This window comes from Camelus ferus, chromosome 3 (genome assembly GCF_009834535.1).
Source record: "Camelus ferus isolate YT-003-E chromosome 3, BCGSAC_Cfer_1.0, whole genome shotgun sequence".
Lineage (NCBI taxonomy): Eukaryota > Metazoa > Chordata > Mammalia > Artiodactyla > Camelidae > Camelus > Camelus ferus.
The window spans coordinates 22,898,574-22,915,955 of NC_045698.1; the positions used below are offsets into that span (position 1 = coordinate 22,898,574).

The window sequence follows — 17,382 nt, forward strand, 5'->3', positions numbered from 1 at the left end:
GTTGACATTTTAAGGAATGCTGCTGCTCTACGGAATATAGCTTGAAGGTAGAATTGAACAAAATTAAGCTGCTGATTGTTCACAGTGAGTGAATAAATGAATGAAGCTTGAACTAGGAGTTGGGCTTCCGATTCTCAGCTCAGTCCTCACCGTACCTTGAAAGTGCTTGTTTAAAAGGGGAGAGCTTTCATTTTAAGACACAAGACAAAAAAAAAAAAAAAAAAAAAAAGCCATCCTTCTACAAAGCCTGGATTTTTGCTCCTCTCTTCCTTCTAATCACATCTCCAGGTGACTCAAGAAATTCAGGGGGAGCTCTCTGAAGTTCTCAGGACTGGCTTGAAAGGATGTCATCAAGTTGGAAAAGTTAGAATTTATATGTTCTTTCTGATTTTGGCCTTTCAGAAATAACGAGGCCAGAATTGTCCCCCGGTGTTGCCCTGTCTCCATCTCCCTCTGGCTTGGCTGCCCCTCTTCTGGTCTTGGGTCTGCCTCTCTGCTCAGCAGGGTGTGCAGGGTACTGCTTCCTGCCCCTGCCCACCCCACTTTGGGGCTTTCTATGTGTTTACCCACCTCGACCCTCTGCCTGACAGGAACCCAGACCCCTGGGAAGTGAGGCCAGTGAGTGTCCAAAGCAGTCTCTGGGGGATGGGTCCCCAAGCTTTCCAGAGGCACATCTGGTCAGGCACCAGTGGGACATCAAGGCCAAGGACACACATTGCTCACCTGACCACCTGGAAGCCAGGGATGGTTATGTCATTACATTACTGATGTGCGTTTCTCAACTAAGCCTTCGGGAGTGATGGGGGATGAGAAGCATCTGTATATGACGTGTGTGTGACGTCACACTCAAAGGGCAAATATATCAGATGACCAATTCCCTGCATGAGCATCGGGAGAATTTTAAAAAGTCATTCTCACTGAATCACTGCTGTATATGAGGAACGACCACAATATTGTAAATCAACTCTACTTCAATTAAAAAAAAAAAAGGTCATTCTCATGTGCTTGCGCCCCACACTCACTAATTCCAAGAGTCCAGGTCCACGGAGTTCTCCTCCACCTGGTTTCTCTGCACACACAGGCCCGGGGTGGGGAGGCTCTCCTTGCTGAGGTTTGCTTGTGTAAATGGACATCATCTGCCAGCCCTGGGGCGCCCTGCTGTTCCTGTCATTAAAAGGGCAGCCAGTTGCTGTATTGTACGCGGGCAAGACGAATGAGGGTCAGAACTTGACTTAATGAGCTTCCCAGGACAGCCTTTTGTTTGACGATCCAGTTTGTTTTAGGTGAGGAGAGAGAAAACAAATCTGTTTCTCTCCGCAGGCAGCCACACTTGAGGCTGGGAGATGAGTGAACTTGTCAGCCCAGGGCATTGCTATAGGGGTAGCGCTAAGCCTGGGATGGAGACCGTCATTTGGGCAACTTAGGACAAACCCCCACCCCAAGACAGCCCATAACTTCTTCATGGGGAGAAAGAAGTCTACCGGGTGATACAGTGAGTCTTTGGTCAAGCACAGGGCTGGCCCCTGGCTCTCTCCCGGATCTGCTGCCGGACTGTGAGTAAGCCACTGGCCCTTTGCGTTTCCCGAGTTCACTAGGTAAGGACGGAGATTTCCAGCTTCACTCTCTTCAAGGCTGAAATAAGTCAGCCAGCGACTGAGTATGACCTGCACAAAGACAGGCCCAGTCTGGAAGAGCAGACCTTGGGATGCATGCAAGAAGAGTGAGAGCCCCTCTTTTGATGAAGAATTTGTGATCACTTGATTTATGGAAGTTCCTGCTGTTACTCTAAATTGTGAATTTTTAATTTCATGATTCAAAAGCAAACGGAATGAAAATAGTATCTATATTTTTATTGCCTGGAGGTCACATGCACAGGGTTCATCAAATGCATAATATTCTTTGACGTTTGGCCTACCCACGCAGCACACTCAGGCCACTTTCTGCCACAGTCCACCATCTCTGGTGGCCTTGGAGGGCAGGACAAATTTCACTTTCTGGGTCTTATTACCAATCATTCAAGATGAAGCTGACTTTATTCCTGCTGTGATAGGGAGAAGTGGGTCCCTCCTCTTATCTGCCTGCCATCGAAATTTCCTCTTCTCTGATCTCCCCTTTAACTGGGAGGTTAAAGGTCACGTCTTTCCAAAAAACTCTTGAGAACTCCTGCCCAACACCTTCTGCTTTCCTCCTTCACACTGGGACCATTGGTCTGTGATCAGGAAGACAGACCACCTTCTGACAGGCTTGAGTGCACGTGGGTACCTGAGACAGCCTAGTCTTGCACTGGACGTTGATGGCTTTCTTCTACTAGCCTCTGTCTGAGAGCTTTGCAGCCTTTCTCAGAGCTCCAGATGGCCCTGGGAGCCAGATTGTTGCTGGATTATTCACTCACTTGCCAGACCAGCTGAGGCACATAGCATGCTCTGCTGACTCGTTTGGAAGACAAGCACTGGGGGATTTGTCTCTGAATTTGTCTCCCCAGAGAGAAATGAGAAAGATCTGGCTCTCTGTCACAGGTAGGAGCCAGGTCACGAATGGCAACTCTTTATGCTCAGTTTTAAAAATAACTAGATTCCTATTCGGCTTTCCCCACGATCGAAGATTAAGAAAAACACCCACACTAGCAGACAGACATGGCCGACAGGTGCCATCAGGGGGAAAGGCCAAAGGCACAGGTGGGTTTCTTTTCCTTGGGATACCTGCTGCTGGCCAACTACAGAGGACAAAATCCAGAGAACTGAGACAAAATGATGGGATGGCCTGCGTCCTTGTTCTGGCAATCTCTCCCAAATGCGTGGGAGACGGTAAGTGATTTCCATCTTGTTTGAACACTAGACACTTTATTTGACACTCAGCACAGATAATTATTTCCCTGGCGCTTGTCCCCCTGGGGTCCACTTCACAGGGGCCTCGTGTAGGGCCCACCCCCATGCTCGTGTGCGGCAGCCGGGTTGTCTGGTGGGGGCTGTAAACTCCGAGGGCTCGTGAACTGTATTCTCTTAACTCTGTGCAGCACCGAGCAGGGCAATGGCTGCGTTTAGGAGTTGAGACTTATGACTGATGACAGTAAGGAAGGCCTCTCTGGCTAGAAATGAAGCTCACTACTAGAACAGGTCGGTCAGAAGAGGGAGTCCTGTTTCTCCCGTTAGTAAGGACACCACGATCTGTCAGTAAGGACACCACGATCTGTCGGTCAGGACTTTGCGGTCCGAGTGTTGTTCTGTAAAGAGGCAGGGCGACGGACCAGATGACCTGGTTCCTTTCAGCCCGGAGGTCCAGTGGAAAGTGTTCCAAAGGCAACTTAATACTCTGGATTGATTTCTCTCTCTCTCTTTTTTTTAAAATTTGCACCTCTAATTTTCAGTGTCTGTAATGTGCTAACGGGCTTTCCTCCCATTAAAAAACACGTGTAGGTGTAAGAATGTTCTCCTGGGGAAAAGACGGTCTCCGGGGTTTTGCTTCTGGCTTGAGGTCCTATGGGATAGGTGTTATGAAGCCACCCCCACAGCGGGCTGGGGTGCCAGTGAACCTCGGTGGGGGCCGGCAGCTCTCCTGCTAATTTTGGCAGGAGAGGGAGACACTCAGCGACTCTGAGAGGAGAGAAGGGCAATTTTGTGATTCATTTGCAGATGAGTTGCAGATGAGTTTTCAGACCTGGGCATGTGTTTAGAGCCTGTGCATTCTCTTCTACCATTAAACCCATGAGGACAAAAGTAATCCAAGTTCATGCTTCCTTCAGTCAGGTAATTGTTCTTCCCATCCTGGATGGTAGAGGGTCAGGGGGCATATCAAGAAGGAAGGAGAAGGGCCAGGCAAAGGCTGGTACTGGGGTGCATGTCCAGGGCTTTGGGTGGCCAATGGCAGCATGGTGGTCCTGGGTTAGGATTTTGAGAAGGAGGAGGGAGAGAAGTGGACAGATGATGTCATGAGCTAAGTAGGGGCTGTCTTAAGCTCCCCAGGAACGGGAAGTATAGACAGAACAACACTCCTTTACAAAATGCAGGAAGACTGAGGAAGAGTGATGCTCTTGTCCTCAATGCAAGGGCTGGATTAGACCAGAGCTTTTCAAAGGCATCTGACACGTCCCACGTTCCACCATTCTGTGGTTCTTCCCTCTGCGGCAGGGTGGGTTTTATACAGTTATCAAAGAGAAGACAGATCCTTTGGGAAAAAAGTGTTTTTACTGTGGTCTGAGGATTAAGTTGCACAGCTGAAGCCCACTCATTAAAACTCACTGACTCCTCAGCAGTACTTTCTCAAGCCATGATGACGTCATGGCATACGTGAAACTTTCATATTTCTTTGGAAAACTGAATGAGCAGAGCCAAATCAGCAGCAAATTATCTTTGACTGGTAGATGTTATTTCTACACCATTCTGCTTTGCCTAAAAAAATAATGACTCTGAGCTTGATGGCGAAGGGTAAGAGCTGGTGTCCACCATTCACTTTTACGGGCCCCAGAACTGTCTGAGATGGTTTACATGCACGCGTTCATTTAATCCCCAGAAGAGCTCTAGGAGATGAGTGGGCACTAAACTCCCGCTCAGCCGATAAGGGAATTGGAGATTAGAGAGATTACGTAGCGTATCAGGGCTAGGATTAGACTTGAGGTCTAGCAGTGAACTCAGACTCCCCTGTGAACCAGCACTCTTCTGTCCTCTGCCTGTCCCAGTGGACTTGACCAGCTTGGGCTGCACCCATCGTAGTTGGGTGGAGTGACGGACGTGACACTGTGGAAGAGAACTGCATGGGAGATCAAAGCATGAACGAGGAGTCTTATTTTCCATTAAGCGTGAAGTGGGTCAGTGAGCTCTGCTGTACCAGTAAGCAGATCACTTGTTTTCTGAACACTGCCGTTAGGAATTAGAAGCTAAGCAGATGCTCAGGTTTATAATTCTCTGTCTCTAGACAATAACAACAAAAGCTGACAGCGAGCACCGACTGTTACATATTTTACATTTATTAATTCACTTAAACATAATGGCAACCCCTTGGGATAGGTACTACCATTTCCCTCATTTTCCAGATGGGGAAAACTGAGACCCAGAGTGGTGTAGAAACCCAGCCAGGGAGCGGCAGAGCTGGGTCACGAGCCCAGGCTCTTTGACTATATTCTAGCCGGCCTCTTAGCACGAGGCTTTGGCAATTCTGAAGTATTCGCTTCTGTGATGCAAACAGGACTTACTGTCCTTCACGGTGGGACCAGGCCAAGAACCAGACACTGAGCGCTGTCTTCTGTGACCGTTTGTGTATTTGGACCAGATGGTGCAGAGCCAGGTGGCTCTCTCCCTCTGGGGTCTCTTTCTAGGGCTGGGGCAGAAATGCCCCTCACAATGCCTCCCCGAGGTTGTCCGTGGGCTGCCCAATCCATTCTGCTGCATGGAATTCCATTCTTGACACTTTTGAAATCAGAAGGCTGGAATTTTGGGGTACACTTAGACAGATTTGTAAGCCACTAAGTGTTTCAAGATTGTATTTGCCCATTTCATGTTCAGTGAACGTTACAATGGGTTGAAATGTGGTATCAGAACATGCCAAATGGTGCTCATAGAAGGAAACAAGGATTGGAGAGATTAAGTGACTTCTCCGATTTCACGTAAAGTTGTGTGTTTCTGAAGGACTCAGCTGAGATAAACCAACGGCCTGTCTCCATTCTTGTCCTTGGAGCTTGGCAGGGACTGGAGGCAGGGAGTGGCCAGATGCACTGGAACTGCTCAGAACACAAATTGGAAAGAGAAACTGAGATGTTAACGCTGGTAGAAGAGAGGACATGAATGCCGGGCAGGCAGGAGTGGCGGTGCCCACGCCTTTGCACCCTCAGCGCTCTGCTGGGCACCCAGTAGTATCTGAATATGACTGCGTGGATCTCTACTGTTCTTTCTTTTTTTTCTTAGCTTAATTAATTCATATCAAAGTATAGTTCATTTACAATGTTGTGTTAGTTTCGGTTGTACAGCATAGTGATTCAGTTATACACTATATATATACTTTTTCATATTCCTTTTCATTATAGGCTATTACAAGGTATTGACTATAGTTCCCTGTGCTGTACATTAGGACCTTGTTGTTTATTTGTTTTATATATAGTAGTTTGTATCTGCTAATCCCAAACTTTTAATTTATCCACCCCCTCCTTCGCCCTTTGGTAACCATAAATTTGTTTTCTATGTGAGTCTCTTTCTCTTTTGTATATAAATTCATTTGTATCAGTTTTTTAGATTCCACATATAAGTGGTATCATATGATAATAGTTGTCTTTGTCTGACTCGCTTAGGATCATCTCTAGGTCCATCCATGTTGCTGCAAATGGCACTACTTCATTCTTTTTTAACAGCTGGGTAGAATTCCATTGTATGTATACACCACATCTTCTTTATCCATTCATCTGTCGATGGACATTTAGGTTGCTCCCATGTGTTGGCTATTTGTAAATAGTGCTGCTGTGAGCATTGGGGTGTATGCATCTTTTTGAATTGGAGTTTTTTACAAATACCTGCCCAGGAGTGGGATGGCCGGATCCTATGGGAAGTCTGTAATTTGTGCAGCCACTACAGAAAACAGTATTAGCGATTCCTACTGTTCTTTTAGTTCTGTTCCACGTGCAGAGTATGGAGACATCACAGGGGCTGGTGAAGGTGGAGGAGACCTCAAGGGGGAGACTGGACTCAAGCTGGCTTGAGGTAGAGAGCAGTTGTGGGGAAGAAGGAGGGCAAGTGTGCAGAGGGCACTGTGGGCAAAGGCTGTTGCACCTGGAATATTAACCTGGCCCACAGGTACAATTTTCTTGACTTCTGTGACATCTTGTCTGCTCTCCAGATTCCCAAGTGGGGGAAAGGGTTTCCTGACTAAGCTGGTCCCAGGAAACCTGGGGCGTGGTACTTGTTAGCTACTCCTGCACACCTCTGCCACTGTCTGCAGCCTTGAGTCGGACTCTTTTGCCCTGAATGTGAGTCATGATTCCTGAATGTGAGTCACCTGGTGTGTGGGCTCACCCACCTGGGCTTTCCTTTCCAGGTTAACATGTTTGTTGAAGGATTCCATGATGCCATCCTCCTCTATGTCCTGGCTTTACATGAAGTGCTCAGAGCTGGTTACAGCAAGAAGGATGGAGGGAAAATTATCCAGCAGACTTGGAACAGAACATTTGAAGGTGAGGCTTCAGTCTCCAAGGCAGCATCAAGCTGCCTCTTTCCTGGTTCTGTTTTTCTCTCTTATAATGGTGGGACTTGCCAGTATCTTGCTTTTCTCAGCTATAAAATAAGGATAATAAGTCAAGGTCAACCCACTTCACTGGCTTGTTGTGAAAATTCAATGAGATAAAGCTTGCGAAAGTGCTTTGAAAGAGCCTCACTGAAATTGGAAGTGCCCCGTCTCCTTCTGATTGCTAGGTAATGAATGACTCCATGCTTCTTAAAATTAAATTTATCACAAGCCTCATTCACCACAAATAATCAGTTTGTGAGGAGTTCTGGGATCAGTTTGAAAAGAAATACACCCAGATACACATTCTTCTGTTCAAAACTGGGTGGTTTGAGATGGTGAGCAGGTCCAACTGAGTTCCCAGCTTTTATTTTTTTTTGAAAACGGTGAATATTAGCTGTTGCTTTCTTACAAACAGAGAAGTATAAGAACAATCAGAAAATGGCCCATCATCTCATCACTCAAGCAACCTCTGTTGACATTTAAAAACTGTACAAGAATGAGCCAATTCTTGGCTGGAAAATTCAAACCATACAAAAATGTACAAGATGAAAAGTGAAAGTTTTCCTTCCCACCCTAGTCCCCTCTCCCCAATGTAATTGCTATTAACAATTTTCTGTGATTCAGTCTAAAAATATTTGGTGCCTTCTGCCAGCACATATGCAATTGTATATCTTATCTAAAAAATTTACACAAAAGGATCATAGTATGAATGCCATTCTTCATCTTTGCTGTTTCACTTGCATGCCAAGTAGAAGAATTTTCCATATGGGCACTCATAGATTCAGCACATTTTAAAATGACAGTTCCATATTTTCCCACTGTTTGGCTGTACAAGAATTTCTTTAAGGAGTCTCTGATTGATGGACACTTCAGTTGTTCACAGTTTTTGTAATTATGCAAAATGCTACCAGGAGTACCTTACATATCTTGATGAATTTTTGTGAGTACTTCCAACAGGGAACATTCTTTTTTTTTTTTTTTTTTTTTCCATTTTTAAAACCTTTTTATTGAAGTATAACGTAGACATGAAAAGTACACAAATCTAATGTGTACAGTCAATCAATTTTCTTATTACAAGAACTTGAATATAGTTCCCTGTGCTATACAATAGGTCCTTGTTGTTTATCTGTTTTATACATAGTAGTGTGTATCTGTTAATCCCAAACTCCTAATTTATCCCTCCCTCCCTTTCTCCTTTGGTAATCATAGTTTGTTTTCTATATTCACGAGTCTATTTCCAATAGGGAACATTCTTAGTCATGGGATATCTGGGTCCAAAAGTATGTTGGTGCCTTTTAAAGTGCATTAGATATTGCCCGATATCCTCCAGAAAGGTCTGCTAGTCCATATTCGTGCCAACAGTGTGTAGAGTGCTGGTTTCCTCCCAACTCACCATCAATCAAAAAAAAAATTAACATGAGACTCAGTATGAGATGATCCAGCTGCTGGAGCCCTGCAGACACCACCTTCATATTCACTCATTCATTCATTCATTCATTCATCAAATCTTCCCAAGCACTTGCTACTTCCAGGCACTTGTCAAGGTGCTGAAGACTCAGCAGTGAACTCAAGACATTTCCTGCAATCAGCTGAGCTTCCGAGCTACCGTAGGGTGGGGGGAACTGGAGATGAACGAATAAATACACCACTCCAGGGGATATAAAGTAAAGCAGGATGAGGAGATAGAAAGTGATGGGAAAGGTGTGGTGGGACTGCTGACTTAAATAGAAGGGTCCGGGGAGGGCTCTCTGATAAGGGGCAGTTGAGTAGAGACCTGAGGGAAGTGAAAGGAATTACATAGATGCTTAGGAGAGAATATTCCAGAGGCGGCAGCAAATGCAGAGAGCCTGGGCATATCTGGTGGGAAAGCACTGAGCACCCCCAGGAGACCAAGGGGGCCTGTGTGGCCGAGGCCAGGCTTGTGAGTCGCAGTGCGATATGAGCCAAAGTCAGGGAGGGAGTGGGGGCCAAAGCCTGTGGACCTGGGAGCTGCACTGAGGACTTTGGGTTCCTTCTTGAGTGAGATGGAAAGCCACTGGAGAATTTCGAGAGACAGGATCTGTCTTGAGTCTTTAAAAGGGGTCCTTATGGGGGCTAGGTGGAGAATAAACTGTAGTGTGCTAAGGGGTGTCACTTGAGAACCACTGACCATACAGGTCATGACCAGGGGTCAGAGAACATGCATCCCTGCCCCTGGCTGTAACTCAGTCCTCTGGGCTTCTACGTCATCACCCGTGCTCAAGGGGTTGGACCAGTTGATGACTGACACCGGCTTTTTAAATTCTGCATCAAGCTAACTCTTCCTTTGAGCCCTTTAATGCCCTGGGGGCAATGCCTATCTTTAGATATCCAAGTCTAGATTTGGGGCACATTTTTTTCACTTGGGACTCCCATCCACTCCATCACAACTTCCCCTTCGTTATTAGAAAGGGTAGGACAGTACAGAGGGGTCAGGCTCCAGCTAGAACTGTCGGGGTAGCAGATATGGTGGTGACAACTGGTGGATTTCATTTCTTCTTGGTGGTTTTAGTGGATGCCACATCTTACTCAAAACTGGAGTGACATCTGCTCTAACTTTAGACAGATTGTAGACTGAGAACAAATAAAAGAAGCCTCCAGGATTGTCTTGCTCAACCTCTGACTGCTTCAGCAGAGACACTGGAATCAAACAGACTAGTTCAGGGGCATATTAGGACAGCGTCAAGTTTCCCAGAAATTGTGCTCAATACACCGAGAAACCGACATGTGTGGACACAACCTTGGTGGGCCACATCCCGTCCTTAGCTGGCCCTCACTGCGTGGTGTGGTCATTTGCTCTTGGTCTTCTGAGGGAGGTTGTTAAGGGAAGGGCAGGTGCCCACAGTGGCTGGAACTCAGTTTTGTTTAGAGGGCATGGACTACATTTTCCCGTAGGCCAACCTGATGCTTCCATTCTAGGGCCGGGTCTACACAGGCACTATGAAGTGAGTCCCCAAACAGTCAATTGTATAGTTCAATCTAAACTTAGAACCTCATTAGTCCAAATGGAAAGATAACTGAAGCCAAGGTAAGTTTTGGCCTTGAATGGTTTGGAGAGTCCATTTTATTTGCTAAACAATGATCAATCTGAGGGCAGCCCCCGCAAAGAACTATTTTAAAAAAAAAACCTAACCTTTCTATAATTAAAAACAATTTAAATTTTAATAGTCACTAAAAGTGACCATTAAGTTGTCAAGGGAAAATACTCTGGATGTTATTTGACAAATTTGGATTTTATTACTGTGTAACCTACGACCGACTCTCAAGGCTTTCAATAAATGGCCTGGGAAGAAGCTGAATTTCCTGTATGTGTGAGAGGTCAGAGGGACAAGGTAAATAGGGCTGCAGCTCAAACCTTGAGCTCCATGACAGGCCAGTGGAAATGGGGGTGGAAAGTCACGTCACTTAAGTACAGGAAAATTCTGCTGTCAGCCCGACAGTCTCACCTCAGGTACAGCACTCTCAGGTGAAGTCTCACTTGCTAATCGGCCACCCTCAGGGTTCACACCCCATTTCTTGGCAGAATTGTAATAGCTTCAAGTGTAATGAGGTCTTGGATTACTAGGGCCACCTTGTCTTATAAAATACTCTGCAAAACACTTAGCGGAACACACCGTCATAAACACCTCTGAACAGAACGGCAGATGGTTTTGGGCAGCTCATGTGTTTGGAGGTAAATATATATTTTTTTGAAAAATGGCATTTATTACTTGAAAGTTGTATTGGGTGTCAAGGATAATCCAGCTTGAGATAAGTGTCTCCTTTGTAACCAGTCTATATTAAGAAGACAAAAAAAAAAAAAAAAAAATCAAGATGAATAGTTGCTCCATTCTGTTTCCGGCAAAGTAGACCAAGGTCTGAAAAAAAATCAGCGGGCCTTCAAACCACAGCCCAAAGGACAGTAAACCCACATACTTGCCCTCCCCAGACCACACTAGAGGATGGAACTTTCCCCTGGGATCCCTTTTCCGAGACATTTGTTTTGCTTCTGGAGAGAACCAAGCCAATAGAAGTGCCAGTTAAGAATTACACTGAACTCCGCCACAGTTAAAAATGAAAGAAAACAAATAATTCGAATGTGGCTGACATAGGCATTCTCTTACTTAATGAAAATTACAATGAAAACATATTTAATATCAAGTAATGAAATATATATATAAATATATATATTTATTTATATATAAATATTTATATATATATATAAATATAAAATTTGCTTTTATCAGTTAGCTGCTGTAAGCCACCATTGCAGCCACAACAAATGCAAACCCTCTGAGTGACACTCAAGGCTCTCCATGCTCTGGCCACTTCGTTCCAGCCATTCCACCCTTACATCTCACGGCTCCCTTCCAGACACGCGGGCGACTTCCCCCCAAACCTCATCATCCCTTTGGTTCCTTTCAGCCTTTGTAACTGCAAGCAAGACTCCCTTTCTGCTGAGGGTACTCCCACACTCTGATGGCTGTTTGTCCAAATCGTAGGCTTCACCAGCATTCCTATCAAAGACCTGCTGTTTCACTGAGGCCTCCTGGAGTCCCCACCTAGATGTGCCAGCTCCTCCTTCTCCGAGTGGCCTGGGCGTGGTCAGATGTCCTCTCCCAGATGCCTGGCATAGCAATAGAAGTAATAACAAAAGAAGAAAACAACTGACTTCTCTTAAAGCACTTTACCTGTTTCAGCTCACTTAATCTCTTCAGCAGCCCCTTGGCAGGGAAGTACTGGGATGGCTTTTCTATAGTCCTGGAGACTGAGGCTCAGAGGGCTAAATCCCCGCCCAGGGGCACAGAGCTCCTGAATGTGAAATCTGGGATTCAGATGCGGGCCGTCGGATTTCAGTGCCAATGAGATTAAATCGCTAGTCCAGGCGCCCCTCTCCTGAGCAGACGCTGTGTCCAGTTATCTTTGCCTCAGCTGCTGCATTAAATTCAGCCTCTAGTAATCACTGGATAAACAATGAATGATTTATCGTAGCCTGTGCGATGATGCGTGCAAACTAAACTCACTTCGCAGTAACTGCAAGTCAAAGCTTTATGCTGCACGTAGTGATGCGTGTCAGTCATATCTCAGTACAGCTGGAAGACAAAACCCCAGCCCCAAAAGCAACAGTGAGTGAATGAACCTAAGAGAGAGAAGGCTCCTGCGACCTGGGAAGCAGGCCCTCGGCCCTCCGGTGCGTCCAAGGAGCCCACAGGGAAAACACATTCACTGAGTCCTGGGCCTGGCATGGGTTTTCTATTGTAAGCTTTGTCCAATGATAATGTGAACCCATGACAAGTTTAGGAACGAGCTACACCTCCATTTCTCACTCTTTTTTTTTTTTTAATTAATACAAAACTCTGGCATAAGCATACTGCTTTCAGGATTAACCTTAATCTTTTTTTTTTCTTTAGCATATTCTGCAAAGAAGGTCATTTGTTTCTTTTTCTTTTCATTTTCAAGTGGAGAAATGTTAAGAATTTAGGAATGCAGACACAGATGAAATTACAATGTCTTTCCAAATGCCAACAAAAATGCTCCGAGTCTGATGAGATTCCCTGTGGCATGAGTTTGTTTAAAAAAATCCTGTCAATTCATTTTCTTGTTTTTGTTGGTGGATAGAGGTATTTTAAGGAACCAACTGGAGTTCTTCACATCTCATCCTCTAGGTATTGCTGGGCAGGTGTCCATAGATGCCAACGGAGACCGGTACGGGGATTTCTCCGTGATCGCCATGACCGACACGGAAGTGGGCACCCAGGAGGTAAGCACATGGGACTTCTGCCCCAGCTGCTCCTTCTGCCTGTTGAGATTCCAAGGAATGTGTCTGTCCTGATGTCCCAACTGCTGTCCCCAGAGCAACCTCCAAATAACAATGAGCTGAACACTGGGAGTTTCCAAGGGAGGGCTTCCTTCTGGTTGAGGGTACCAGGGAAGACTTCAGGAAATGGCTCCATGTTTATCCTAAGTGGAGTGATCCTACTTTTCAAGTGGCCAAGACTCACACCTCAGTCCTGAGAAGCAGGACAGGGGTCGGATAAGAGATGTAAAGTGAAATTGTGTATTTATTTCCTCCCTTAAAATTTGAAAAAAAAAAATTTTTTTTGGCGGGTGGTGATTACAAACTGGACATGCATTAGCATCTCAGAAGATGATGGAGTTTCAGGATTGCATCAGGAAGAGAAGACAGTGCCCTGGACACAAAGTGAGTCTCCGACACTATCTGGGGTGTGAGCTCGCTGCCTCAGCTTCCTCGGCTGTCATAAGGAAACCATAATCTCTTCCTTGCCAATCTCACACGATTCTTGTGAGTATCAGAGAAGTTGGAACTGAGAGAAGTACTATCAAAACTTTACATGATAAATATATAAAGATTATACAAATATGCAGTGTTTCAGGTCCAATAATGGCACTTCCCATGTGCTTCTCTGATGGCTCCGACCCAGGGTTGATGTTCCTGTAACATTTCATGTGTCCTGGCACAAGGGACTAGCTGTTTTTCTCTTAATTCTCATATACCTGGCCTCTGTGGGAGGGGCCGAGCCAGCAGCACCTGGCCCTTGCTACATTTAAAGCACGATTTTTTCACACTTTGATGGGCTGGATTTGATGTATATGCGAGTCTCCCCCTCTATTAAGGGTGGATCGTTATAGTCTATGCTAGATGGGGTTGTTGTGGGGATTCGGGAGTGAAGGTGCATCAAGTACTTGGCAAGTGCTCAGGACGTGCCAGTGACTGTTCGATTTTGGTGATGATCTAGGAGTCTTTTACTCAGATATCAAATAGCCCGTGAGTGCTTGCTGGGCACTTCAGGAGAGAGTAGGGAGGGGAGGTCACAGGCCCCCCAGGAGCAGAACTGAAGCCTGAGAGCCTGGGTGTGAAGATACTTCTAGATCAGAGCTCCGGTAGCTGATGAAACAGTCGTTTAAACCAGAAACTGTGGGTGAACCTCACACTGAGCCGTAAAGAATATTATTTTTTCAGGGGCCAAGGGAACCAACTGAGGAGGTCAGCCTGGAAGTGGGGATGAAATTAAAGTAAATTCATCAGGGAGGAGAGTGTAAGCCCGGAAGTCAGGATGGGGAATAGTCTTCCAGAGGAGGGTGAAATGGGAAGTTCCTAAAGATGCTCTTCAGTGCTTGAATTATTGGCCAAGCTAAGTGGGTGGCGTGGGCTGCACATATGCTTAGCCTGAGTATAAGACTCGTTCTGATCTCACATGTCCCTGAAAGTCACTTGGGCTTGACAAATGGCTGACCTAGCGGCAGAAGGGTGGAGCAGCACCCTCTCTGATGAGCACGGGGAGAAGACCTGAATTCCGAGATTCTTGCTTTCTGTATGAAGTTTCCCTGCCATGGGGAGCCAGTTTTCCCTAAATTAGGCTCACCTTCAGAGCACCGTTGGCAACTGCAAATCTTGATCTACAGTCCTCAGAAACACACTGTTTACAATCGTGTGAAGGAGAGGGGAGCCCCACCTGTGCCTCCTTTGGAAACAAATCACTTTGACCTTTCAGTTTGTGTATTTGTTTTCTTTTTCTGTTCCTGTTCTTTTCTTTTTTTTTTTTTTTTTTGCTTCGACATAGGTTATTGGTGATTACTTTGGAAAAGAAGGTCGTTTTGAAATGCGGCCGAACGTCAAATATCCTTGGGGACCTTTAAAACTGAGAATAGATGAAACCAGGATCGTGGAGCACACAAACAGCTCTCCTTGCAAATCATGTAAGTTTAGAGACTTAATTGGATCTGGGTTTCATCATCCGTGGTATCAGGGTAACACAGGTGTTCTTCAAGGAGCTCATGTTCTGAGAGTTCAGGTGTCTTTTCCTGATGTGTAAAACCCACGGAACAATTCACAGACTGGCATCCACATTCATCAGCGGCTTCGAGGTCCTTCTTCCCCTCTGCCCTTATCCAAAACGGTAGGAAGGCTTCTCCCTATTGTTACATCTCTTATTGTAACCTTGGAGTATTTGAGTTTACCCTACTAGGGAAAATTAAATGATCAGATATGAAATGTCACTCATTCATCTCTTGTTTCAGAGTTTGTATTTATCCTCTTACCCTTCAGAACCGAACAATGTCCCTTAAAAACCCAGAAATTTACAAATTAGCAAATAAGTGTAAAATCTGTTGTTCACGAGCAGCCTTGTCATAAATATAGAAGCAAAAGGATGTTCTGATAAGGAGCTTACAAATAGGAAAATGGTTGGAAGTCACTGCTTTGGAAAGACCCCTTGATAAGCTATTGAGGGGGAGCAAAGTGAGAGTCGCCCTTGACCTTTCAGGCCAGTTGTCGCCTTCAGCTCATGTGTGTGTGCTCCCTGTGTTGTGGGAACAGCCCTCAAACTGTGAGGTCTTTATGTATGTGCGATAATTACGGGAAGGAGTGTGGCAGAACTATGTTAAGAACACAGTCTCTGGAGTTACTGGGCCTGGATTTGAAATCCCACCCTTGTCACTTACTGGTTTTGTGAGCCCCAGGAGCATTCCATCACTTCTTTAAGCCTCAGTCTTCTCATATGTGAAATGAAAGAAATGTATCTATCTCTTAGGACTGTTTTGAGGATTAAATATGATAATGCATGAAAGACTTTATCCTAAACTCTTCCTATACAAGCTAGCTACTTCTCATTTTTATATAACTGGGACACAACTGAACTTGATTGTTGCAAATTGTTACTCACATTTTCACAAAGCTATATAAGACATTTTGACATGAAACTCTGCCTTTGGTGAGAGAACATCTAACAATAGAACACTGACCCAGTGAATTTTTCACCAAATCTTCCAGCACTTTGAAGTGTCACCATCCATCTGTGAAAATGAGAGATGCTGGGTCAGTCCCATGGTCTGCGCGGTTGTCTTCTCTGCCTGAAAACACAAGAGAGTGTGGATATATCTGAAAACCTCAGTTTCTAGTTTTCCCCATATCCTCCTTGACCCTGCTTTATTCCCATTGTGCTCACTTTCTTGTAACAGTTTGTTTATCTAGTACTTTCTTAAGTGCTTTTTAAGCTTTGCCCTTGGTTTAAAAAAAAAACAAAACCAAAGACCAAAAAGTGAAACCTCAACCACTCCCACCCCCTACAAACAGGATCCCCTAGAAAATGTTTCTTAGAAAGAAAGGAAAATTGGAAAGTTTGCCTCAAGTGGGAAATTGAGAAACATCTTCCATTGAATGAAAGTTTTCAGTGAATGAAAAGTCAGAATGAGGCATTTCTAGCTGTTTCTCAAAATGAACTCAGATTGTCTGTGTTTCTTTTTCAAGCAGGTGGCCTAGAAGAATCAGCGGTGACAGGGATTGTCGTGGGGGCCTTACTAGGAGCTGGCTTGCTAATGGCCTTCTACTTCTTCAGGTCAGGACCGCTTTATAGAGTTTTAACATTCACTCTCCTTAATTGCCTCTGTCACTTGCCTTGGCACTCTCCTTGTGACTTGCTTGCCTCTTGCTCTTACCCAAAAAGCATGGCGGTGAAAAGAACAAAGCCGTTCCTCTGGGGTGGCCCTGGGTTTGGTGGTCAGCGGGGCGGCACACTAGGCAGGGGGTCAGGGGTTTCTGCTGCGTCGCCCTGTGGCCGCATAGCCACTGCCATTGTTTGCTCACAAATATACTGACCCGGATTCCTACCACCCACCGTGTGTGTAAGTGGAGAAGGAATCTGGACAAAGGGGAAGTCAACTTCCCTGTTCTCAGGCTTCCTCCAATTCAGAAATAGGTGCTGGGTTCACCTTCTGTAGAGGAGGAAGTGGCTCTGAGCAGTCCCTGCTCTCAGGCTGCTCTGTGCTCAGGATTTGAGAATGCTTAGTTACTGTGGTTAAGCCTCAAGTCTTGTAAAATTGTAGTATTTATGTGTGTTCAAGATACTGATAGTTTTGCTTCTTGAGGGCTGTCCATTCCTTTGTAATCTTTGGTGGTTGAATTTGTGGCTTATTCTTAAGTCATTAGACCGCGATTTTTTCATTTCTGAATGGAAATGTAACTCTGGGTGTCTGCAACTCTTTGTGGAAACAATTGTATTCCTGTTCTAGGGCATATCCTGGGAGTTGGGGAGAGCGTCTGTGGCAGAATAGACAAGACTTAACCCACAAGACACCCAGGGAAGAAGGGGAAGGCTTGTTCTATGGCATCTGGGAAAGCAGGCTAATTTTCCTCCTTGAATGAGGGCATGACGCCTTGGGGCA

The 17,382-nt window shown here is 45.3% G+C and overlaps 1 protein-coding gene and 1 long non-coding RNA gene across 8 annotated transcripts in view; one reads left to right on the forward strand and one right to left on the reverse strand.

Annotated features, from left to right (window-relative positions):
- Positions 1–17,382, forward strand: part of NPR3 (natriuretic peptide receptor 3) — a 67,325-nt gene that overhangs the window by 44,372 nt on the left and 5,571 nt on the right. The window contains exons 4-7 of one of the 2 annotated variants that reach the window (XM_032470672.1): positions 7,015–7,150; positions 12,867–12,961; positions 14,784–14,919; positions 16,469–16,556. In XM_032470672.1, coding sequence (XP_032326563.1) covers positions 7,015–7,150; positions 12,867–12,961; positions 14,784–14,919; positions 16,469–16,556 — 455 coding nt within the window. The remainder of the gene's footprint in view (positions 1–7,014; positions 7,151–12,866; positions 12,962–14,783; positions 14,920–16,468; positions 16,557–17,382) is intronic. The other variant, XM_032470680.1, reaches the window with a different exon arrangement.
- LOC116660672 overlaps positions 1–17,382 on the reverse strand; it is a 449,791-nt gene that overhangs the window by 12,400 nt on the left and 420,009 nt on the right. For 5 of the 6 annotated variants that reach the window (XR_004316275.1, XR_004316277.1, XR_004316264.1 and 2 more), the window contains one exon: positions 15,964–16,071. This is a non-coding gene — a long non-coding RNA (uncharacterized LOC116660672). Of the gene's footprint in view, positions 1–7,141; positions 7,251–15,963; positions 16,072–17,382 lie in introns of those variants that run through there. The other variant, XR_004316273.1, reaches the window with a different exon arrangement.